This window comes from Macrobrachium rosenbergii, chromosome 48, assembly GCF_040412425.1.
Source record: "Macrobrachium rosenbergii isolate ZJJX-2024 chromosome 48, ASM4041242v1, whole genome shotgun sequence".
Classification (NCBI taxonomy): Eukaryota; Metazoa; Arthropoda; class Malacostraca; order Decapoda; family Palaemonidae; genus Macrobrachium; species Macrobrachium rosenbergii.
In genome coordinates this window covers 58,282,028-58,307,548 of record NC_089788.1, presented here as the reverse complement: position 1 = coordinate 58,307,548, position 25,521 = coordinate 58,282,028, and the positions used below count along the sequence as shown (strand labels likewise).

General features: G+C 38.7%; 1 protein-coding gene across 10 annotated transcripts in view; it reads right to left on the bottom strand.

The window, feature by feature from the left end:
• Positions 1-25,521, bottom strand: part of spn-E (spindle E) — a 437,239-nt gene that overhangs the window by 137,836 nt on the left and 273,882 nt on the right. For all 10 annotated transcript variants that reach the window (XM_067091862.1, XM_067091856.1, XM_067091855.1 and 7 more), the window contains one exon: positions 5,240-5,371. In XM_067091862.1, coding sequence (XP_066947963.1) covers positions 5,240-5,371 — 132 coding nt within the window. The remainder of the gene's footprint in view (positions 1-5,239; positions 5,372-25,521) is intronic.

Genomic DNA, 25,521 nt, shown 5'->3' with positions numbered 1-25,521 from the left:
TCAGGCAATGACAAAAAAAGGGGCCAAAAATGAACTCTTAATCTTAAAAACTAAGCGTGCTGTGATTTTTTGAAAACTTTTTTTCCGCTTCGGCACTAACTCCCGAACGCCGCCAGCATACGGCAGACACTTTTGTAAATAGAGGCTCGGCGTTTAAGGGTTAAAATAGGCAGTTATACTCATTTTAGTTTAAGGCATACAAGGTATTTGGGGTTTGAACTACTACAGTATTAAAATTGGTAGTTATAAGCATTTTTAGAGGGGGGGGGGTACCAACTTGTCACAGATTTCGCTTTTCGCGGCGGTTGTGGTCCCTAACCCCGCAAACACGGGAGACATACTGTAAGTATGATACCCAGTTAAAACTAAAACAAAAAAGTTAAGTTGGTCTTTGCATAAGACGAAATGCCACATTTAGGCTACATGTAAACAGAGTAAGTTACATACGCAAGGTTTCCGTGATATTACAAAGAAAAATTAATAATATCACTTTCATACATTTCTTAAAAACAATAAACTAAGTGTCTAGTCTACAAAGCACAATTATGTAGCGCAATACCTGCTAATATAATTCACGGTAAGGGACCACAACAATATAAAAAGGCAAATTTACTGAATTCTTAGTAAAACAAATGAATATAAAAACTATTGTAAAGAAAGATAAGAGTGTTACTATATAAAAAATATACTCATGGTGATAAAACCATGGTAGGCTGTAGGTAAAAGGAGTTAGGCCATGGGGTAGTCTATACATAAAGGGTCCCCACTAGATCGTGGCTCAGCAATTGCACTTTCAGTTAGTTGCAGGTTCTGTAGACTTATCTCCAAATATATTGTGGAAAATTCACTAATCTGCAAATTTTTTTGTAGAATGAATGAATGATTTTAAGTTACCAGGTGTCGTGACTTCTATGGTCATTGACGCTGATGTTAATTAAAGGACTACCTAATGTAGTATATTTATATAATTAAAACTTGCAGAAAATAAAATCATATCTTATGTAAAACTCCAGCTTCTAAAATATATTTAAAAATGCCATTAGCATCACACATCACGTCCTCTCCAAGGATCTTGGCAAGGATGCACCTGCCATCCCCACCCCAAGCTTCAGAGGCATCGAGCTCTTAAATCCTCAAAACTGGGGCATTTGACCAACATAGGCTTTATTTTCATTACTAAATACATTTTTTTATGATAAAAAATTATTTACTATCAAATAATATTTATGTAAACACACCAAATATCAGTAAAATGCTAAATTAAAATCCCCAAAATCACAAAACTGCTTACCAATATAAAAAAACACACCTCACTTCAACCTGTCTGTCTCTCTCTCTCTCTCTCTCTCAGTGCAGTATACATATCCTTTAATAAAAAAAAACAGCTAAATATCAATAAAATGTTATTTCACTTACAGAATCCATTTATACTGTATTATTATATTAATCTATCATCATTGTAATCTGTATAAAAAACCGATCGTCCTGATATTTGTAATAATTTTTATAGGTGTAAACATATGTACACTCGGCAAGAAAAGTGAAGATACAGTTTTTTTAAATCTTCGGACATATATTGCTCAATAATGCGACATCTGGCAACTTTAGAAAGGGGAGGAGCTTCAGTCTTAGTGTGTTGGTTTTTTGCTTGACCTCCTATAACTTTCAATCATATTCTACGATTCTGACATCATTGATACTTAAATGCAGTAGTAAGCTTTCCCGTATTCGTTCAAGTTGTAATTTGCAGCGACAGTTCTGAGCAAACTAAACATTTTTCGACTTAACCTACCAATTAACCTTACACAAATGAAATTTATGACACCACAATGAACAGAATGCTTGCATAATCGGAAATGCGATCTTCCATAGTGAAATCAAGAGTTAAATTTGAGCAATGTCCAAGGAAAAAACGTATTTAATAAAGGAACGAATGCAATGTTACGATGATTTAGAGAGAGAGAGAGAGAGAGAGAGAGAGAGAGAGAGAGAGATGTTCTGTTTATTTAAGCCTAGGCCTACAGAGTATGAAGAGCTACTCATTTCATTATTTTTTTCTTTTAGAGACTGAGTGATACTATATTTGTATAGTATGTTTTAGCAATGAGAGAGAGAGATTTAGAGAGAGAGAGAGAGAGAGAGAGAGAGAGAGAGAGAGAGAGAGAGAGAGAGATCTATGGTAACGTCAAGAAACATCCAGTTACTTGTGTTTTCCCCATTTAATCGCTCCACATCATAGAGAACGCTCTTTATTTTAAATAGATTTGGTCAACTTACCGTAGCTGTCGCAACATTTACTGCCATTAATTCCAGCTGACTTTTAACAAGGTGAAATACAAATATGAATGTGTAAAAATTAAAGAAATTATCATTATCTCGTATGATGATGCAATAATAAACCTGTTCATAACGGAAAACGAGTAAATATTGCCGTTCTGATTAATAGTACCACACTGAGATATCCACACACAAGTCATCTGAGAAATTCTGATTACTTCGGACATGCATGTTGTTTGTAAGTATCTGAACGTTTTTGTTTTGCAGATTTAACATATATGATATAATTTGCATTGTATTTTCATATTCTAGAGTAAATTTACCGAGATTATGTGTTTTCTGCAAGAAAAAAAATTCGATGAACGAAATCTAAAGAAAACTGTATCTTCACTTTTCTTGCCGAATGTACATAAGCATGTGTTGCCATATTTTTGTCTTTCTATGATTTACTGTACCGTACTTCATTGCAAGTTCGGTTGACTCTATGATTATTACATATATTATGTCAGTAGCCTACACGAGAATATTTAATCACTTCTGATGTTTCATCTCTATATCACTACAATATTTAAAATCTGAATTTCATCTGCAAGCAACATAAGGTTATACTCTCCTCCCCAGCTAGTTTAACAGTGCCTGTCAAGTCTCATCCCCAGCTACTGTGATGAGACAAATTGTAAATACCAGTTCTTTCTCTCTCTCTCTCTCAATGAAATATGAATTACTGTATCATAAACTTTTATGTACAACATTAAAAATCCTTCCATTAATACATTCATTTCTTTTAGCAGCTGAAAAACTATTTTCATATTTTTTTCGGCAGTAGGCGCAATCAGCTGATTCTCAGAACAAAAACATTACAAATGTCAGGACAACTGTTTTTTTTATACATATTAACCCTTTAACGCCGAAGCCCTATTTACAAAAACGTCTCCCCGTATGCGGCGTTATTGAGTTAGCGCGAAGCGGAAAAAGTTTTTAAAAAAATCACAGAACGCTTAGTTTTTAAGATTAAGAGTTCATTTTTGGCTCATTTTTTTGTCATTGCCTGAAGTTTAGTATGCAACCATCAGAAATGAAAAAATATCATTATCATATATAAATATTGGAATATATGACAGCGAAAAAAAAAAAACTCGTATACAATTGTATACAAATCGCGCTGTAAGCAAAACGGTTAAAGCTAATGAGTTAATTTTTTTTAGTTGTATTGTACACTAAATTGCGATGATTTTGGTATCTAACAAATTTTAAAACGATCAAAGCAACACAGAGAAATATTATCACAAAATGATGCATGAATTATTAACACGCGGACGTAAAAATTGTTTTTTCAAAACTCACCATAAATCGAAATATTGTGCTAGAGACTTCCCGTTTGTTGAAAAATGAAGCTAATTGATTGAATATTACTAGACTGTAAGTGTTTTAGCTTACAATTGCAGTTTTCGACCATTTCGGTCGAGTTAAATTAAACATAACCACTTCTGCAGGGTTTCTCGAGAATTTCGTGTGTCTGTGAAAAAATCGCGTATGCCAATTAGTTAGGTTCCAGTGAAAAGTTCGTGTGTCTGTGAATTCGTGCAACTCGAATCGTGTAAGACTGAGGTATTACTGTATTCGCATGTCTCTTAAGCCGGTGCGAAGAAGAGTAGTGATATGGTTTCTTGTGCAGACTAGAAGATTTCTAATCAAAAGAAAGCTGATGCACAGGAACGCCTTTCCAATGGCGTTTAGTTGTAGCCTGGGAGTGCATAACAGGCTTGACAGAGGGGGCGACAAACAGCTTTTATTGATGTTAATTACTGTAACTAACACCAAGAAACAACTGTTTGCTGATGTAATTTATCATAACTAACACACATTAATTAACAGTTGCAGTACAGTTGTCAACTTGTTAAAAACTTGACCTTCACACAATGAAGAAGTCTTGAGTGTTAAGAAAGTACTGTACACACTAAATTTAAGGTGGAGGTCTTAGCTATGGCTGAAGAAACGAATAATGTGCAGGCTGCAAAAATGTTTTGGAGGAGGCAAATGTCAAGTCTGGAAATGGCAAAATCACACTTTGACTAGTGCATTTTATTTACTGCATGTATCAATATGATAAGTTACATTTTCAAAATGGCACAAGATTACTATGCGCATATTGCACACTATGTTAATAATATAAAAGTTAAGAGTTGCTTGGTTTCAGTTCTCCACCACTTTAAAGTGCTCACACAAACGTCAGCCAGGCTCCTCAAACTCCCCACCAGACCCAACACTGCAACAGTAACTGACTGTGATACGTGATTTTTCATTGATCTGGGGAGGTGCGAACTCCCAATATCCGAGTAGGATACCAAGACACTAAAGACTATACCAGCAACCAGATAAAATATGTACTTATGTAATTTTTATACAGTAGGTAAAACCACATTTATTCATATCATCATTATTCTCAATACAATCTGACTTTTGCAAATGGGCATTCTCTCTTTTTCTCTCCATTCATGTATGGTGTTATCCCCTAAAATCAGGTTAGAAATTAGGTTTCAGGAAGTCACACGATACAAGCATATAATGTTGAACACGTGAATTTTCCCCACTAACTGTGACTACAAAAGGCATTATATTTCATCTATCTTACCACCTATGTTGACGCTCTACCCTGCACAAAAAATTTTCAGTTTTTAGAAATTCAGATAAAGGATTGTAAATCTGCATGGACTTAAATATGAGGAATGGAAAATCCAACACTTAGACTCTATGGAGAAACCTTTCAGAAGGATAGCACAAATTACAGTACCTACTTAGCAACACAGATGTGCTTCCAAAATAACACCATGTTTATGATGAAATAGCACCGCAACACATTTGAAATTCCAAAGCTTTACTCTGACCTTATAAGAAAAATAAATACAACTGTCACACTATGGTTCATATAAATAATCATATATTTACATATTAAACAATTTACCTTTGAAAGATAAAATTCTTCAGCACGCACAGCATATCCCATACGAATAAGTGTTTCATTTATGGATTCTTCAGCTCTCCCATCAGGAGGGAGAAGATGCATACGCACTACTCCATGAACAACGCTGTATATCTGAAAAATTAATTCCACAACATAATTATAATAGACAAGTTTAACTGGTTGCTAGGATTTATTGTCAACTAGATCATATTCTATACCTACAATCTGAAATAAACTGCAAATAATATACCTCTAATGTTTCATTAAATAAAAGCTTTAAATGCAAATGAAAAAAAAAAAGAGCTTTGATTACTTATAAGGGTGGCTACTCCTCAAAGTAATGGACAATGGTTCCTGTCAAAGTTGACCAGCTAACATTAAGGACACTGCAAGCCACATGGCTACTGCTGGCTCATATGGTTAGATTTCCCTTCCCATATTTTAACCTTTTGTGTGACACTAGATGAATAGCAATCTCTAAAATTAATTTTACCCCTTATTTCTGTCTCACAAATGAATTCAACAGCAATGTACCCAATAGCACACTTATTCTAAAATGTGCACATGGACAAGAGTTAAAACAGCACAGCAAAATGATGGCAAATGCAAATCCTTTTAATAAAAACATAAAATGCAGAGCTTTGTGTTGGGATTCTTGTCTCTACAGATTTTCTTTTAAATGTTCAAGATAAGATTCCAAATAGTTGGTTTCTCCTAGAAGATTAATCTTTAGTGTTCAATTTCTTGGATCAAACTAAAAAAAATCAATGTACAATTAAATATTTCAAAAAAACCAGAAATTGCATCACACCCTGATATTTTCTAACCTGTCTGAAACTTAGCATAATGTTAATTTGCACATTCACCAAGTCTTCATCTGTGGAGATTATATTCTTGGAAATACCCACATTCACGAAAAGCACAGAAATAAAACAAAGTGGCACGGCTCATCAAACATTACTGCTTACAGTGCACAATCAACTTGGACACTTGGCGAGATGAAATTATTGTTAATGTTTAGGCCTACAACCATCTTGACAAGGTCTCTGCATATATGTCTAGAGACCAGCGGCTTCTATGTACTGTCCAATCCCCCTTTAGGTGCAACTACCTCACTGTAGGTTCTGTGAGAACTGAACTAATCTGTCCACAATTGCTCATTATTTTAAGGGAGTTCCTTAGCCTTTGATTAAATTGGCTGACTATTTTATTTAACTAGCATCACACCATCAAAGGTCACATATATGACATGAAACTATGAGTTTCCTTTGAACACAACTTCTTTGCAGGCTTCCTACAAGGAAGGCTTCCTTCCTGCAACCTTCATCAAACTGTGTCAGTGGAGACTTGCAATTGCATTTCCATTTTCAAGTCAACTTAGCCTGTCAATGGTTGATGTTGAGTGTGTTCTAGCATCACACCTATAGTGGCTTCTTATTTCATGATCTAAACTGTTTCTTTTACCCACTTCTGAATTATTCTCTCACTTAAATTTAGGTGCTGAGCTACTTCTCGGGTTGTAATTCCAGTTCTACGGAGCTCAACAACTGCCCATTGCACAGCTACAGCAGTTTCTTTTCTATGTTCTAGACTAAGGTCACCCATATCATCAATATATATATATATATATATATATATATATATATATATATATATATATATATATATATATATTATATATATATATATATATATATATATATACATATATACTGTATATGTATATATATGTGTATGTATATATGTATACATATATATATATATATACAGTTAACCCCATACTCGCAGGGGATGCGTACCACACCCCCCCCAACGAATAGCTAAAACCCGTGAATACTTAGAACCCTTCTAAAAACACTTAGAACTGCCTATTTTGATAGTTCAAACACACACATAACAAACTAAAAATGCTTATACAGGTATCATCCTACTTACGATGGGGTTAGGTTGGAAAAAACGTAAGAAATACCAAAAAGTATCTGGAACATAGCCTAGTATACACTAGGGTACAGTATTCAGTGCCATGTACTGTATACATATATGGTAGCCTAGCCTACACTATAAAATATACTCTTTACATACATGGTATAGTAATTATTAATATCAGCTAATTCTGGAGGTTCATGCAGTGACTTATGATAATTCAATAAAGAGAAATTGAATAACAAACAAGAATTAGCTTAGCCTACACTATGGTATATTGTTTACATACATGGAAGCATAGCCTAAATTATACTCTCCTCTATATTCACATATCGTATTATACAAACGTCAACATAACGAATATGCATCTTTTCCATGGATCTTTTAAAATGTTATGCCTTAATTCACTTTATCCAATAATATTGTATATATTCTTATATTGCTTTTGTATTATAAATTGCGATCATTGCTTTGGTTTGGAAATGTTTACGTGGCATTTATTTCACCGCATTTAACTCAGTTCTGGGCGCTTTTCTTGCTTCTAGTTAGTGTAAATGTATTTCTAGATACTTTATTTATATGGGGCAAGGTTATTTTTCGTTATATGAACTGTTTTCAAGTCGAAATATAGCTAAAATACGTCTCATTGTGAAATTAATTCATCTATTATTTTCGTTACTAGATGACGACGGCCGTTTGGGGGCGTTTGTTTTGTGTAAAAAAAATTCAAGATTCCGTTCGCTATTTTCACTTGATTTCATCATAATACAAGCTTTACGTATTTATCGTTTATCGGTGTAAAAATAACAGCAATGTTCTTTCATGCACAGTAGTTTTAAAATACTTTCTCTCCCATTTTAATTACGATCGAGTTTAATCCATGTTGCAGATGCACAATAATTTACAGTATAGTCATCAGCAGCCCGAACATTGTTTTCTCACCTTCAGCTACAACTTGCAGCTTAAATTTAGCAGTATATTTCCTTGCCAATCTTTTATCCACACCAAATAAGGGTATAATGTAAAAATATATCAGTCCTATTCTACTTAACATCAATTGCGCCATAACGTACGGTAATTGTTTATTACCGTACGATGGTTGAAATACCAGGTAAAAGGCTTTTGTTATCCGATTCGGTTATAGGCAAACAAACAGTTTCTTGGTCGGTTGTTTATGGCCGTGCGCATTTACAAAGAGTATAACGTTGTTAACAATACTTTTATCATTCTCTTCTATTTCTTTAATTAGAAGATGGGGTAAAGAGATGGAGGAAAAGTTGACTAGATGATGGGGTAAAGAGATGGAGGAAAAGTTGTCTATTGTAATTTGGTCTCTCTCACTGCCTGAGTATTTTAAAAATTTTATCACAAAAAGTCATGAAAATGAGATGAAAATACAGTATTTAGTGAATATTTCTCAGTGAAAAAATACTGTGAATTGGCGAATTTTCCGCAAATAATTGGTAGATACATTCCAAAGAGACATCCGTGAATACGTGAATCGTGAGAACATGAATCTGGGGGGTTTACTGTATACATACAGGCAGTCCCCGGTTATCAGCGGGGGTTCTGTTCTGAGGGTGAAAAGCGCAGATTTTCGGTTATTGGCGCCTGTTAGGCATGTATCGGCGCCAATACCCAATTATCGGCGCCGATAAGCAGAAATCTGTGATTTTCATTGCTAGACAAGTGCCGTAAAACCAGATCACCATTAAACGAGCCATTGTTAACCGGGGACTGCCTGTCTATATTATACACATACATACAAATGATATATATATACATACATATAATATATATATATATATATATATATATATATATATATATATATATATATATATATATATATATATATATATATATATATATATTATATAATATATTAATATATATTATATAATATATTTATATATATATAATATATATATATTATAAGGTGTTATAATATAAATAACCATTTTACAAGTGTTTATATGTCTCTGTGAAAATTTTGATGTTTTGCTTGCAGATTCGTCATTCATTGTGAAGATGTGATTTTAAAATGTCTTTTTCTTGCAGATAAATTGTATATCATGTAATCTTACAATGTCTTGGTGTGTTTTTTCCATTTGTTTAGTATTTGGAATTGTATTATAAACGACGAATTCTCAGCGTGTTCTGAACAGAGAGAGATATTTTGAGATTCTTATCAGGTCACCACATCCTGTTTGCACAAGTGTCCAGTGACTCGCACTTAGAGGCAAAAGGAGCCCTCTTAACTTATCTTGATGAGTTGACAGTTATCGGCCAGTTGTCTATTATACAATTATCATGAATGTCTAACCTATATTTATTAGCTGTGTCTATGCTTATTCTTTTCGTAATCTGAGAAAGAAAAGAAGAGGAACAGTAATACAGTTGAAGTTGACATTCTGTCAGCCAACCAATTTTGGGTCTAAAAGCGCTTCCTTCTGTTTGTTCAGCTGGATTGAGTATCCCAGGAAATGTCAGTTATAGATAAGAAGTCAGGCGCTCAAAGCTCAGCCATGTGTATGGATGGATGTATGATATTTACGGCAAAAGCCCAGGCACTGGGGCCAACAAGGCCATTCAGCGCCGTAATGGAAAGAAAATAAATTATGTTAAAGTTATGAATTCATGAAGGCTCAGCCATGTGTATATTCATACATGTGTATACTTGTGTATGTATGTATGATGTATGCATACTCTATGTATCATGTATTCTGGAAGGGTTTGTTGGAGTTAAAAGCGCAGTGCTGTTCCAAAGACAGTCAGTCAGCCAGAGGGGTCCCTGAGATAAGCATCTCTCTCTCTCTCTCTCAATAATCCCATTATATATATAAGGGATACTGAAGGGTTATTGTTTGTAAAAGCTGTTAAAACTCACCCCAGGAGTGTGTTAATTTTGTAGAAGGTGATCAGGAATATTGTTTTGTGCAAGTATTGTGAAAAACAGACAATGGTGTAATAATTACAAAAGGTAATGTGGTGACTACTGAGTTTTGTGATGTTAAGGGTTAAAGTGATATTCTAGGTAAAAGAGAATTATTATTTTGAATAAGTCTTAGTGGCTTGGCAGTGTTGTCTATAAGAAAGTCTTAGAAAGATGTGTTTAACTTTTTCTTTTTTAAAAGAGAAATGTTCTTGTGAAAGATTTATATAATCTTTTGGCACATTTTTGGTGGTTGGTATATTTCCATTTTTGCATATTGCATTCTTATATGTCTGTGCTATCATATTACTATAATTTTATAATTACTGTGTTTTGCTGGTGATTTCTTAACATTTTGTTAGTGCCTACCTGTTATTGAGATTTTGGAGAATGTTTATATGGATTTCAGTCAGTAATATTTTGGTGAATGTTGTTTTAGTTAATCAGGTATATACTTGGCACTTGAGTGATAGTTAATAGTTTAAATCTTACCTAACCAAATTGCTTTCTAAATAAATTAAAGTTTTGTGAATTAAACTTGATTAAGAAATACTTAAATCTTAAACTGTTGTCAATTAATAGTAAATCTTTTGAGATTAAGAACTTTACATATAACTTTCGAACTTAGAAATAAACCTGTTTGTTTAAACTTTTAAAAAACACAGCGTTTCATTTTGACCATCAGTAATTAGAGACATTAATGAATGTGTACAAGGTAAGTGATGTATCTGTTTGTTCACCTGAGACTTATCTAGGTAAAATAAAAGCAGAGAGACAGTTACAGTGTTTGTTGAAGTGATACCCATATTCCACTAATCTGGATATAACTTAATAATTGTTGCCTCACCCATAACTTGATAAAGTTACATTGTTTTTCTCAAGTGATAAGTAAGTTTATGGGATCATTGTACCTTTAGTGATTCAGTCAAAAACTCTTTGTTATGAGGTTTCAAGTATCTGGTCGATGTGAGGTAACTTTTTGGTATTATTAATTGTGTAATAACCAGGTGCTTGATCACTTTAAGTGACAATATATATATTATATATATATATATATATATATATATATATATATATATATATATATATATATATATATATATATATATATATATATATATATATATATATATATATATATATATATATATATATATATATACATATACACACACACACACACACAGTATATAGGCATCTCCTGGGTTCTGGGGAGGTGATTGATGACTAAGCAAGCTGACCAGCTTGCTCATTCCCAAGAACCCCAACATGGAAAGGCAACCCACCAAAATTTAATGCTTTACCTCTTCTTTTCAATAACAAGAGCCATTCCATAATCTCTAAAATCTGTGGATGTAAAGGGTTAACAGATTCCAAAGACTGAAAGCACTTCTTGAGTCACAATACATAGTAAAATTATTTCCATGCACAGATAAATTTCCTTTATGGCCTTTAAAATTGCATGCGATTCTGCTGTAAAAATATATGCAAATGATGATAATCTCCCAATTCTTTTTACATCAAGAAAGACCATTCCAAAGCCGACACTAGCATCTGACTTTGAGTCATCTGTAAAAACTGCAACATACTAATGATTTTTTGGAGGAATGATCTAAAAATACTGATCTAGCTGCCTCACTGGACATTTCTCCATTCACTGCATTTAAATATCTACGACAATTTACCTCTGGAAGATTCAGGGGGGAGGGGCGGCAGTCCCATTGCAAAGCTTTACAAAAATATCTAGCTGGTCAAGTCTCTGTCCTTGGCATGTTTAATTACTTGGTTAAACATTTACTCCAAATGCAATTGGTTGGAGTTGCTTGGGCTGATTTTCATAAAAATGTCAATGCCTTTCATTTCTGATACAAATGCTGGTTAAGGACTTAAGGAGCCTCTGAAACCCGTACCTGCTCCGAACCAGCAGATGTTAGTAAATGCTCCTGTAGACAATCTTACTACTCCATGATGAGTTAAATTGAGCATTTTAATGCTATTAGGATTTGTTGAGGTGTACACTTTACACCCATAAATTTAATGTTGAAAAGATTATGGCTTTGTAAAGTCTCAACATCTGAGTTCAGTCTACACCCCACAATGTGCGGGACACTACTTTCAACACACTCGCTGCTTTCAAGCATTTTGTCTGATATATTTCGGATGTGTGATTAAGACAGCTTGCTATCAAAAATCAACCTAAGAACCCCTGTTTCACAAACACATGGAATTTTCTGCCCATGTATGAACAGATCTGGATCAGGATGGAATCTCTTATACGGCAGAAGTGCATGGTTACTGTTTTACAAGCTGAAAACCTAAAACCACTCATCTCAGCCCATTTTACTATATTATCAAATGCAGAGCTAAAGGCAGTGTTCAGCCACTGCCATCCTTGTTGCTGCAAAAGATATCGAAAGGTCATCAAGGGGGAATTATTCTGGATACCCCATTCAATGCTAAGGTGAACAGGGTTACGCTTAGACACTTTCTTGTGGTACTCCCCCTTCTTGGTTGAAAAAATTTGATATTGTTGCTCCAACATGAACCTAAAATAACCCATTTTTAAAAAAAAACCTTGATAAAGAGGCAAACTGCTTCTCAGGTTACATTCATAAAGAACCCTCAGAACGCCATACCTCCATGCTGTATCGTAAGCCTTCTCAGATCAAAGAAAACATTGACACACTGCTGTTTGTTAGCAAAAGCTTCACATACTGAAGATTCAATTCAAACCAACACATCAGTTGTGGAGTGCATACTTTGAAAACCCCACTGAGCAGGCAACAGATATTTACCATGTTCCAAGTACCACATTAAACGTGTATTGACCACTTTTTCCATGATCCTACACAGACATGATGTCAGTGCAATGCAACGATAATTCTGTGTCTTAAAAGCGTCTTTCCCTGATTTCACAAATGGCAGTAATTTTAACATCTCGCACAGCTTAGGGAAGACAAGGTCTCAAAAAGTTCCGGCAATAAGGCTTAATACAAAAAACCTGGTATTTTTGGAATTACGCTTAGTCACTGAATATATCAGCCAGTCTAGGAGCTGATTCACTACACTTAATTAAGACTGATTCAAATTCCCTAATAGTAAAAGGTACATTGTACTGTAAAGTTTATTCCTTGATGTATTAAAATCAATTCCTATCTGTTCCACTAGCCTTTGAGCTGAATAGGGTGTCATAATTTTTCTCTGCAACATTAGCAAAATGACTAGCAAACTCATTTGCCTCTAACCAGAGATCTGCTACTTCACTGCCATTGATCTTGCTATCTGGAGGTTGACCAGATGTAAATTTGCCTGCTATTTTTCTGACACTTCCAAACTAAAGCCAGATGTGCTTTTGAACTTGGTGAAGATATGAAACTTTCATGTGGAAATGAGCTCTTGCTCCTCGAAATTTAACATGGAAATACTCATATTTTCGTTTGCTATATCTGGTGAAAGCTGACCTCCTAGTTCTATGAGTTTCCTAGCATTTACAAGTCCACCAGGGAACCTGTTGATGGATAAATATGCCTGAAGTCCAAGGTACTGATTGAAGACCCGGCAAAAACTAACATTTTTACAATAAATAAAATAGTTATATATATCTTACCAAGGGGAAACAGGAGTAGGAGAGGAAGACAGAACAGGCTTGGCTTTAAGAGATGCTTTCCTCTTCCTGTCCCATTCTAACTTATCTAAGTGAGATTTTAAAGTTTTCCACCTACCTTGATCTAAGTCCTTACATTCGACACACGTCAAATCAATAGAGCAAGTTGTCTCCTACAATTAGTACAGATTGTGTGGGAGTCATAAGACGCTTTTGTAAAACCAGATACTATACGAGCTAGAGTCGGACATAGTTGTGAAAAGTCAGAATCGTGAAATAATTTGCTAATACCGAGCTTAATGAATCCTAGGCTATTTGAAAACAGCTTAAATGCTACCAAAAGTTCGGAATACGTCACCAAACGGAGAACAAAAGCAACCATCTGGTGACCAATCTCAAACAATAGTTGCTGTGACAACTGAACTACAGTCATTAAGCAGCAGAAATGGACTGATGCTATTCAGGGGTGTTGTACCCTTCCTCACCCGATACAGGGCAGGACCTAGTCACCTACACTAAAACAATCGAATGCTACTGCGAATTTCAAATTTTGAGCTGCCGCATGAGTTAGAAATATAGGCTGCGTAACTACTTGCTAAGTTACATATACAAAATATAACTGTACTGAAAAAATCAAGAACATCGTCTACAGAGGAAGTTATCAACTGAGTCATCTATTGAGCTGTGTTCCTAGAATGTTGCCCAATCAGCTCCACAATGCTCCATTTAGGTAACCTTGAAGATGAAGGATTTGAAGCTGCATTCATTACTATTGGAAAATAGCTGCTGGTAACTCTATCATTTATTACTCTCCAACTGAAATCAATAAGGCAGTCATCACTACATATAGATAGGTCAATTGCTGACAAGGTGCCTGTGTGAACATGTAAATTTGTAGACTCTCCTGTGATTAGGATTCCCACATTTTCACTTTCTTTGATGGAACACAGGCAATTTCCTCTTTGACTGGATAAGGGATTTAAATTCACCTGTGGGGAAGACTTCACTAGATGGGAGACAGAGAGAGGATACTGTGTATTTTCTTTGCAAATTGATCTGCACACCTACCACTTGCAGTATAGACTGGAAGCTAACATATATATATATATATATATATATATATATATATATATATATATATATATATATATATATATATATATATATATGTTGGACCCACCAGTTAAATGGCTACACCTAGCTGAAATTTTAATTCAACATCGAGGTCGCAACTACTCTTGTCGATAAGAACTCTCAAAGAAAATCACGCTGTTATCCCTCAAGTAATTTATTCTTCTAATCCCCAAAGAGGATCAAATCCTAATTAATATATATATATATATATATATATATATATATATATATATATATATATATATATATATATATATATATATATATATATATATAAAACTGCATTCAAAGACTTCCTATATTTATGTTATAAGGGGAATGACGGACTGTATATTCCAATGGGCTCAGACATGTATTATTACCAATCATAGTCTCTTGCAAAACTTCTAATATGAGCATCCTTAGTTCTTCCCATTTGGCTCTTAATCCCTAACAATTTTAATGGAAAAAACGAATGAATTTTACTTAGATTTTGAGGCCGTTAAACTGCAACCCCTTTCCAGTGATTTCACCTTACTGTCTTGTTTGTGCCTGTCTTCCATTTCAAGATTGATGACGGTGCCACTTTCAAGGAGGAGGAACCTGTTGCAGATGGTACAGCCTCCCCATTATTATGGGTGCTGGGCACCTCTGATGTCACCTTTGTCAAAGGAGTGTCAAGCTCAGGAGCACCAGACAAGTCTGGCATTGCCTAAGGTGAGGTGAAGCATCACACACAACATGTGCATCCTCTTAAGCATCAGGAGCACCAGTCACATCTGGTGCAAGCTCCAGGGAGACAAGCACAGCCTCCAAAGTGGCAGAAGGGCCAGAAATCACTGGCACAACCTCTGAAGAGGCTGGAGTGCCACAAATTATTGGCACAGACTCCAAAGAGGCAGGAGGGCCAGAAATAACAGGTGCAGTCCCCAAAGAGGCAGGAGTACATGTCGCCACTGATCTTTCCTTTGTATTACCAAAGTTAGTACCTCTGGTTGCATTTACATTTCTTCTTCGATTAGCAGCAATACCAATAAAGTATATTCCTGGTTTAACATACTAGCTTAATACTTTCTGTGTAGCCTATGTAAATGTGATTTGTTCAGTTACCCTTAATGTTTGTATTTATATCCAATGATATAAACATCAAGATTTTGTGAAGATGGATGATTATCTACACAATGTACAGTATACACCTTGCTTCTTTATAACATGCACAATGCTCTGGTTCACTACACTTAACGCATGTGGCAGGCTTGCCTTGTAGCTTCCTCCTACAAGACCCTAACATATGACTATATTCTTGAGAATAAAAACACCTTAGTCTTGGGATATATTGCTTAACCTTAAAATATAACCATGCTGTTTTTATTATATTAGGTAAGTGAGCGGTACTGAATGTCATAATTAAATCTGGCAGTGGACCTAAGGCACAACTGAACTTCATCTTTTCAATTCTATTCACACCTTGATCTTTAAATTCTTCTAAAAGTTTCTCTTCTGAGTACATCATCAACTGGGGTGAAAATATCAGTCCATCGGAGTAATTCCAAAAAGCATGTACTGAGCAGTCAACTTGAACTTCTTCAAGATGTGATAATGCTTTTAATTTTTCACTTTCTTTTGCTGAGGCCAATTCTATTGTCATTTTTCCTCGACCTTCCAATGATATTTCAGGCTCTCAGCCACACTGCACAATGTTTCTGTACACATTACAAATGTTACAATTAGAATCTTCTAGATTAAAGGTTAAATGCTTATCATAAGATATTTCAAATACTACATACATTTCTGGTCAATTTCCCTTTGCTCCGAGCTGGAGCATGGGGTTCCAGTATAATTGCACTAGGTGGTTTCCTATCCTTGTCCAAACACAGGTTGTCAGAAGTGTGTGCAGAGGTCACCATTTGTGCCAAAAGGGTATCATTAAGGATCCAGAGGTACCAGATTTTTTATTGCTACTACTAAAAGATCTTTGTTAGTGATTAAAAAAAAATATGAAAATCTTAAAAAGATACCATCAGCCTTTCATGGAGTTTATTCTTCCACCAATGGCATCAGTAAGAGCTGACTCCCAAATGTCTGTCCCCTACCCTACCAAACAAGGGATGCGCAACACAATTATGGTGCCCCAAATGTAAGCCAAACCTGCTTATTGGGACTGACAGTCTTACAAGAATACAATCATCCCCACCGTATCATATTATGGGGAAACCAGACAGAATGCCGAGTCCTATCCCCAGAACCAGACCACTCATGGAATCCACAGCCTAGTGTTGCAGAATAGTTTCGCCCTTAAGCTCTCAATGTGATATCTCTCAGGTCCAAACATTATCGGGTAGTTGATAATCCTATCACAGTTCTTACTATTAGCTTCAGATATACACCCAGTCCCAGCTATGATACCTTTTCCTATTTACCAGGTCCAGCAGATTTTGCCAAAAGTGGAAAATTCCACAAGACTGAACCCAAATGAATACATAATAATAAATAGGACTCTTGGACTTGAACCTGGAAACAAATTCCAGGGGTTCAAGAGCCCCCCTCACCATGTCAAGGGGTTACATTCAAGTAATTACATTTCATTTAACCAGGCAACTTGGAATTTCTGAGCAATCTATTGCTGGATGAACAAAGTGACTCACTCACTCACTTAGAAAAAATTACTCTTTAAGCATACAATTAATAATGTACACCCAGTACACTCCATCATGTAATTATAATATACACAGCAGTTAGAACTCTTGAGAAAAATATCCAAACATACTTGACTTGCGAAAGCAAAAACACAAAGTAAATATTTTTATTTTTGCTGGACTTGAATGTATTGGACAAATAATTGAATCTGATGAGCTGAGGTGCCACTGACCTTTATCAAAATTTACAATGACTTATCAGAACACAAGGACAAAATACATGAAACATTTTCACATAACTGGCATATACGTTGGGATAAGTGAATTTTAACAGGAACTTTTATGTATCTAAAAGTTGTTTCAACACTGTATACAGAATTCTTCACCTGAGAATGATGCTTCAATACAGTTTAGAACATCTCTCTGAGGTCTCCCATAGTGAATTTGGCATTGTAAAGCTCATTACACTCACCATCTATGGATATCTGGGCATTAAAATATTTAGAAACTGTGAATGATAATTTTTAGCAAAAGTTCTCCATAAGAAAAGTGAGTTCATTATGTTTGTTGCATAAAATGTACTAAAACAACAAACCACCTCTGCTTTCTTCTGTACTTTACCAAACCATTTGTGCTCACCATGCAAACATAGTGGGTAATCTTCTAGTATCAGGTTTAATACTACTCAGTTCGTTAGTTTTATTTAGGCCACAACTAAAATGTGGAAGAGTCTGCCTAGTGCAGAAGTGGAATTTTCTGACCTCCAAATGTTAAAGCCAGGAGCAAATTCATTCCTACTTTCTGCTGACATCTGAGTTTTATATTCGTTCATATTTACAGGTATTTATTTATCACGTTTCCGATAACCTGTCTCTCTCTGCAGGTTGATTTCCCTTCGGAGCCCTTGTGGGTTTATGGTCGTTGACTGTCCATAAAGGTTTTAAACTGAAGACTTAGAGAAAGAAGGAAATTTTCCTCAAGGTTCTTGGAAACTTTATTGTAATCTATAACAAGTATAACAATTTTAAGAGTGGCCACACACTCTAGGGAGAATTTCCCACTAGTTTTCTCATTCTATTCCACCCTATTCCAGTGGTGTTGAATATTATGCAATTTTTATGATAAAGCCATAATTTCCTTTTGACTTTTAACCATGTTTTTCTTGCTTTGTTATTTTATTTCCTTTTGACTTTTAACCATGTTCTTGTTGCTTTGTCATTTTACATTTTAAGTAATTCTGGCTTCTGATGAAGCACTGGCTGTGCATCTTTCAATAAAATTTAAAATATGATATTTTAATGATAAAATAAAGTTTGTTCATACTTACCTGGCAGATATATATATAGCTGTATTTTCAGTGGGAGATCAGGTGGTTAGTACCCATTCCTGCCGCTGGGAGGCAGGTATCAGGAACCATTCCCATTTTCTATTCAGATTTTCTAGTGCCACAGTCTCCTGAGGGGAGGTGGGCGGGCACTATGAATATATATATCTGCCAGGTAAGTATGAACAAACTTTATTTTATCATTAAAATATCATTTTGTTCATGAGACTTACCTGTCAGATATATATATAGCTGAATACCACCATTGGAGGTGGGTACAGACAGAATAGGATTTAGGAAACATAATACATGTAGGTGATTGACACCTTGGTTCCTTACCTGTTAGCATAGCTGACTTCGTGATTACTGTCACCCAAGTCCGCTTCTGCTTTACTAGAGTCTCCAGCAAGGTAGTGACCTGTATAGCTGGTGAGTTCTAGATGATCTGTCAACGGGGGCGTGACCACGATGTGACTAGACCATATTGACCATACAATGAGGGCAAACGAAGAAAAAACAACCACCTGACCAAGCCTAACTAAGTTAGGATAGCAAAACTAAAGCTAAAGTGGGAAGTCCGCCTCTGGCGTCGACCCAACAACCATAAAAACACTTCCTAACCATTTTCTATAGGATAGGATGTGTGTCACTCCCTGCCCCCAGGATTGTATCTGCGGAAGCGTATGGTCCTAGCGAGAAGCAGTTCTCATATGTCGTCTTCACATCTCTCGGGTAGTGTGAAGCGAACACAGAGTTGCTACGCCAAAAAGTGGCACCCAGAATGTTACTGAGTGTCATATTCTTCTGAAAAGCCACTGAAGTTGCAACTGCCCTCACCTCGTGAGCATTGACTTTCAGAAGTTTAAAATCAGTGTCTTGACAGCATAAATGGGCTTCTTTAATCGTGTTCCTCAGGAAGAATGCCAGTGCATTCTTCGACATGAAAGTCCGGTCTCTTCACTGAACAGCATAGATTGTCCGAGGGGCCTCGACTTTCCTTCGTTTTGTCCAAGTAGACCTTGAGAGCCCTGACAGGGCATAGGACTCTCTCTGGCTCTTGACCCAGAATCTCAGCCATACCCTTAATTTCGAAGCTCTTGGGCCAAGGGTTAGACGGGTTCTCGTTTTTTGCTAAAAAAGTAGGACTTAAAGTACAAACTGCGTTATGTCCTTTAAAGCCTATATGTTTACTGAAGGCTCGAAGTTCGCTAACCCTCTTCGCAGTTGCTAGAGCGGTTAGAAAAATAGTCTTTCTGGTAATGTTCCTCAATGTCGCAGAACGAAGAGGCTCGAAAGGACTGGACATCAGGAACCGTAACACCACATCTAAATTCCAAGGAGTCCTTTGCTGAGGCACCTTCGTGGTTTCGAATGATTTAAATAGATTGTGAAGGTCTTTGTTGTTAGTCAGGTCCAGGTTTCTATGCCTAAAAAGGGCTGATAGCATACTCCTATATCCCTTGATAGTCGGGACCGCTAGTTTGACTTCACTCCTCAGAAACAAGAGGAAGTCGGCTATCTGACTCACAGAGGTCGTGGTAGAGGAAAAGCCCTTCTTTCTACACCATCTCCTGAACACGGTCCACTTCGATTGGTACAGATTACTGGAAGAGAATCTTCTGGCTCTGGCAATAGCTCTCGCCACTGATCTAGAAAAACCTCTCGCTCTGGCCAGCTTCTCGATAGTCTGAATGCAGTCAGACTCAGAGCGGGGAGGTTTTTGTGGTACCTCTCAAAGTGGGGCAGTCTGAGTAGATCGACTCTCATGAGCAGTGTTCTCGTAAAGTCCACTAGGAAGGACATGACCTCTGTGAACCACTTCCTCGAAGGCCAAAACGGGGCGATCAACGTCATCCTCGTCCCTTCCGACGACGCAAACTTCCTGATGACTTCTCCGAGGATTTTGAACGGGGGAAAGGCATAAACGTCCATCCCCATCCAATCCCAGAGAAGAGCATCTACTGAGATCGCTCCTGGATCGAGTATAGGGGAGCAGTAAAGAGGAAGCCTCTTCGTCTTGGAAGTTGCAGAGAGATCCACCAAGGGACGTCCCCATAGCCTCCACAGTCCCTGACAAACCTCTTGGTGCAGGGTCCACTCGGTCGGTAGCAGTTGTTGTTGCTGACTTAGAAGATCCGCACGGACGTTCTCTACACCTGCAACAAACCTCGTGAGGATCGTAATATTCCGGGCCTGTGCCCACAGCAGGATGTCCTTTGCTAAAGCGAACAGGGACCGAGAGTGAGTTCCTCCCTGTTTCTTATAAGTATGCCAGGGCCGTGGTGTTGTCCGAGTTGATCTGGACTACTCGGTTTGTGACTCGTCCCTCGAAGAAAAGTAGGGCCAACTGAATCGCCCCCAATTCTTTGAGATTTATGTGCCAGGACACCTGTTCCCCTCTCCAGGTGCCCGACACTTCTTCCCCCCCTAGTGTTGCTCCCCATCCCGATGTGGAAGCGTCGGAAAACAACACTAGGTCGGGGTTCTGAAGTTTGAGAGAAACGCCTTCTGCCAACTTTGATGGATCGAGCCACCACCTTAGGTAATCCTTCGCCTTTGGCGAGATCTTCAGAGAAACTTCCAGATCCTCCTTGTCCTGCCAGTTCTCTGCAAGGAAGAATTGAAGCGGTCTGAGATGCAGTCTCCCCAGGGAAACAAACTTCTCCAGCGATGAAATGGTCCCCAGCAGACTCATCCATTCCCTCACCGAGCATGTTTCTTTCCGCATGAAGGCTGAAACTTTGTCTAAGCACTGCTGCTGTCTTTCTTGTGACGGAAAAGCTCGAAAAGCCACTGAATCCATCTGAATCCCCAGATAAACGATGGACTGAGTCGGGGTCAGATGGGACTTTTCGAAATTCACCAGAAGTCCTAGGGACTTAGTCAAACCCAACGTCGTGTGAAGGTCCTCCAGACACCTCGACATTGACGAGGCTCGAATGAGCCAATCGTCCAAATAAAGTGAGACTCTTATCCCTGCAAGGTGAAGCCATCTCGCCAAATTCCTCATTAACACCGTGAAGACCATAGGGGCTGTGCTTAGCCCGAAGCAGAGAGCCCTGAACTGATATACCTGTCCCAGCAGGACAAATCTCAGGTACTTCCTCGATAGAGGATGTATAGGGACGTGAAAGTAGGCGTCCTGGAGATCGAGAGAAACCATCCAGTCGCCTGGTCTTAAGGCTCCTATAACCGACTGGGACATCTCCATTTTGAACTTTTCTTTCAGAACGAAATGGTTCAACCTACTGACGTCCAGGACTGGTCTCCATCCTCCTGACTGCTTTGGGACCAGGAACAACCTGTTGTAAAAGCCCGGGGATTGTAAATCTGAGACCTGTTCCACAGCTCTCTTCTTGAGCATTTGCTCGAGCAGGTCGAATAGAATCTGCTGCTTCTCCTGCTGATAGGATGGCGACAGATCCTTGGGCTTCGTGCACAACGGAGGTAAGACGAGGAATGGGATCTTGTATCCCTTTTCGATGACTTCGAGGGACCAGTTGTCCGTCCCTCTCTCTCTCCAGGCTCTTGCAAAGGAAAGAAGCCTGGCTCCAACCGGTGTCTGGAGGTCCACAGAGTCACTTCTTGCCCCTAGGTTTTGAAGGGGCTCTACCTCTGGAGAGACCTCTTCCTCGAGAGGACGATCTTGAAGAAGCTCCTCCATGAAAGGGCTTCTGTATCTTGGAAGCCGAAGGGACTGCTGGACGTCTAGAAGACTGGGCCAGGAGGTCTTGAGTAGCCTTCTCTTGCAAAGAGGCGGTAGTAGCCTTGACTAAGGACTGGGAAAAAGATGGCTAGACATCGGGGCGAACAGCAACTCTGCCCTCTGAGAAGGAGAGACCGACTTCGCAGTGAAGTTGCAGTATATGGCTCTCTTCTTTAAAAGCCCCGTACAGAAGTGGGCAGCCAGCTCTTCGGAGCCATCCCTGACTGTCTTGTCCATGCAAGTTAGGACGCTGAACAATTCTCCCAGACTAATGGAGTCAGGGCTACGAGCCTGCAAGTCCAGGACTCCCAGGCACCAGTCCAGAAAGTTGAAAACTTCCAATGTTCTGAAGAGACCTTTCAGATGGTGATCAGTCTCAGACAACGTCCAGGACACCTTCGCTGACGAAAGGAGAGACCTTCTAGGAGCGTCCACAAGGCTGGTGAAGTCCCCTTGGGAAGAGGAAGGAACTCTCCAACCAACATCCTCTCCCGTCTCGTACCAAATCCCCGCTTTCCCACTCAATCTTGACGGAGGCAGGGCGAAAGAAGTCTTGCACTGGGCCTTCCTGGAGTCCATCCACTCCTGAACCTTCTTAAAGGCCCTCTTCGTAGAGAGAGACGTGGCCATTTTCACAAAACCTGAAGTCTTTTGCGATTTTGACGAGGTTAACTGCGAAGGAGGAGGGTGAGGAGCAGAAGGTTGAAACTTGTCCCCAAACAAGTCCTTCAGCAAACGTGTCAAGACCTGGTAATCGGAAGAAGCTGATGAAGTCGAGGAATGTTCCTCAACTGCAGGTTCCGATGCACTTGACAGCTCTCCTTCTTCAATGGGAGCAACCGAAGAGACTGGAGAAACTCCGGGAGGTCTAAGCCCTTGCAGACCAACTCGCAAAAGGGACTTCTGCTTGGAAGAAGTCCGAGAGGGGTCGCGAAAATCTCGGCAAGAAGCGTCTTGACGAGCGTCCTGATGAGCGTCCCGATGAGGTCGAGCAGCAAGGGGGGCGTCTTGCTGAGCAGCATGAGGAGCGTCATGCTTAGCAGCATGAGAAGAGTCATGGCGAGAAACAAGTGGAGCGTCATAACGAGGGGCATCAAGCCTAGCAGCATGGAGAGCGTCAGAAAGAGGGAATTGGCGATCCCTGCTGAGACCAGTAAAGCGCTGAGCCAAAGGACTTCTAGAGGGCGGCGAAGCATGAGAAGAAGACGAACGCGGAGAAGGAGAAGGGGACGGTTTGGACCTCTTGATCGGCAGTCGGGAATCCTTCCGACGACAACACGTATCAGTCTCCTTCTGGGCCATTAACGAAGCCAACTGCCTCTGCATGTCTAGCAGAAGCTTTCGAGTAGGAGAAGTCTCCTTCTCAGGAGAAGGGCTGATCCTGTGAGAAGACGAGGGGCGAGGGGACGCCTTCTTCCTTCTCACAGGGGAAGCAACAGCTCTCTTCCTGGAGCGACTGGGGCGCTCAAAAGCGTCATCGTCCGATGACGTCCTGTCCTCTTCTGCGGTGGGAGGGCGTCAAAACTCTCCAGAGAAGAGCGAAGAGCGTCACGAGAAAAGGGACGTGAAGCGTCCCCTTCTTTGAAGCTTCTCTTCAAAGGGCGAGAGTCCTTCCGAGAGTTCCACCCCTGACGCGGGGAGGAAGATTCGGGGGACGAGAAGCAATCCTTAAGGATTCGTGCCCGTGCACGATCCTTGGCAGCCTGGGAAGCGTCAACAGGACAGCTCTCCCCCTCCACAACACTAGGGGGACAGACACTATCACTGCACTTCACAGCACTTTGAAGAGCGAGCATTTTAGCTTCCAGGTTACGAATGGAAGACATAATTACCGACAGGGCATCTCCTTCCGCAGACACAACCTCGGGGCCCGGGGGCAACACCACAGGGTTAGGAAAAGCTACGTCTACGGGAGGGTTAGCAGGTGAAAAAACACTACCCTGACTCCTACTCACTGAGACACTTCTGGAGGAATACCTCCTGATCCTATCCCGCTCTAACTTTCGCACATAGGAATCATAAGTCCTCCAACTAGCATCAGGCAAAGACTCACACTCCTTGCATCGATCATTAAATAAACAAACGTGCCCCCTACACCTCGAGCATACAGTGTGAGGATCTACCGAAATTTTCGGTAGCCTCACCTTACAGTCTTGCACACAGCAAACTCTATAACTAGAAGAACTAGATTCACACATCTTAATCCAAGCAAAAAACAAAGCCAAATCCAAAACAGTCCAAAATTGTGTATGCCTAGCCACAAGTCCAGGTCAAAAAACCAAAAGTCAAACAAATACTTAAGTGACAACCAAGTTTACGAAATCCAAGACGGAGGTACAGGCGGTCCCCGGTTTACGACGGGGGTTCCGTTCTTGCGCCGCGTCGTAACCCGAAAATCGTCGTAAGCCGGAAAATCGTCGAAAATCGTCAAAAATCATAAGAAAACCTTACTTTTAATGCTCTGGGTGCATTGAAAACGATGTAAACTGCATTATTATTGAGTTTTACATCAAAAAACCTTCAAATTATGATTATTCTGCCGTTTTGGGGCCATATTTCTTCCGTCGGATCGGCGTACGATGCGTCATAACCCCGGAACATGCGTCGTAAGCCGGGAAATAATTTCTGATGAATATATTTGAAAAGCGTCGTAACCTCGGAACGTCGTAAGCCGGAACCGTCGTAAACCGGGGACTGCCTGTACTGAAAACAGGTGTTGACAGTACCGGCGACAGAGAAAATCTGAATAGAAAATGGGAATGGTTCCTGATACCCGCCTCCCAGCGGCGGGAATGGGTACTAACCACCTGATCTCCCACTGCGTGTGTCGTAAGTTTTGAAATTCTGTCGGACTATCAGAGAATACAGCTATATATATATCTGACAGGTAAGTCTCATGAACAAAATATTCTTTTTTGCAAAACTTCAACTAAGTGGAAGGTAAAGGCACATATAGCTCTGTCAATGAAGTATAAATACTTATTGCTAGAGCTGTGAATTAGTGTTTAGTATTAGTGGAGAATTATGCAGGAATTTCTGGG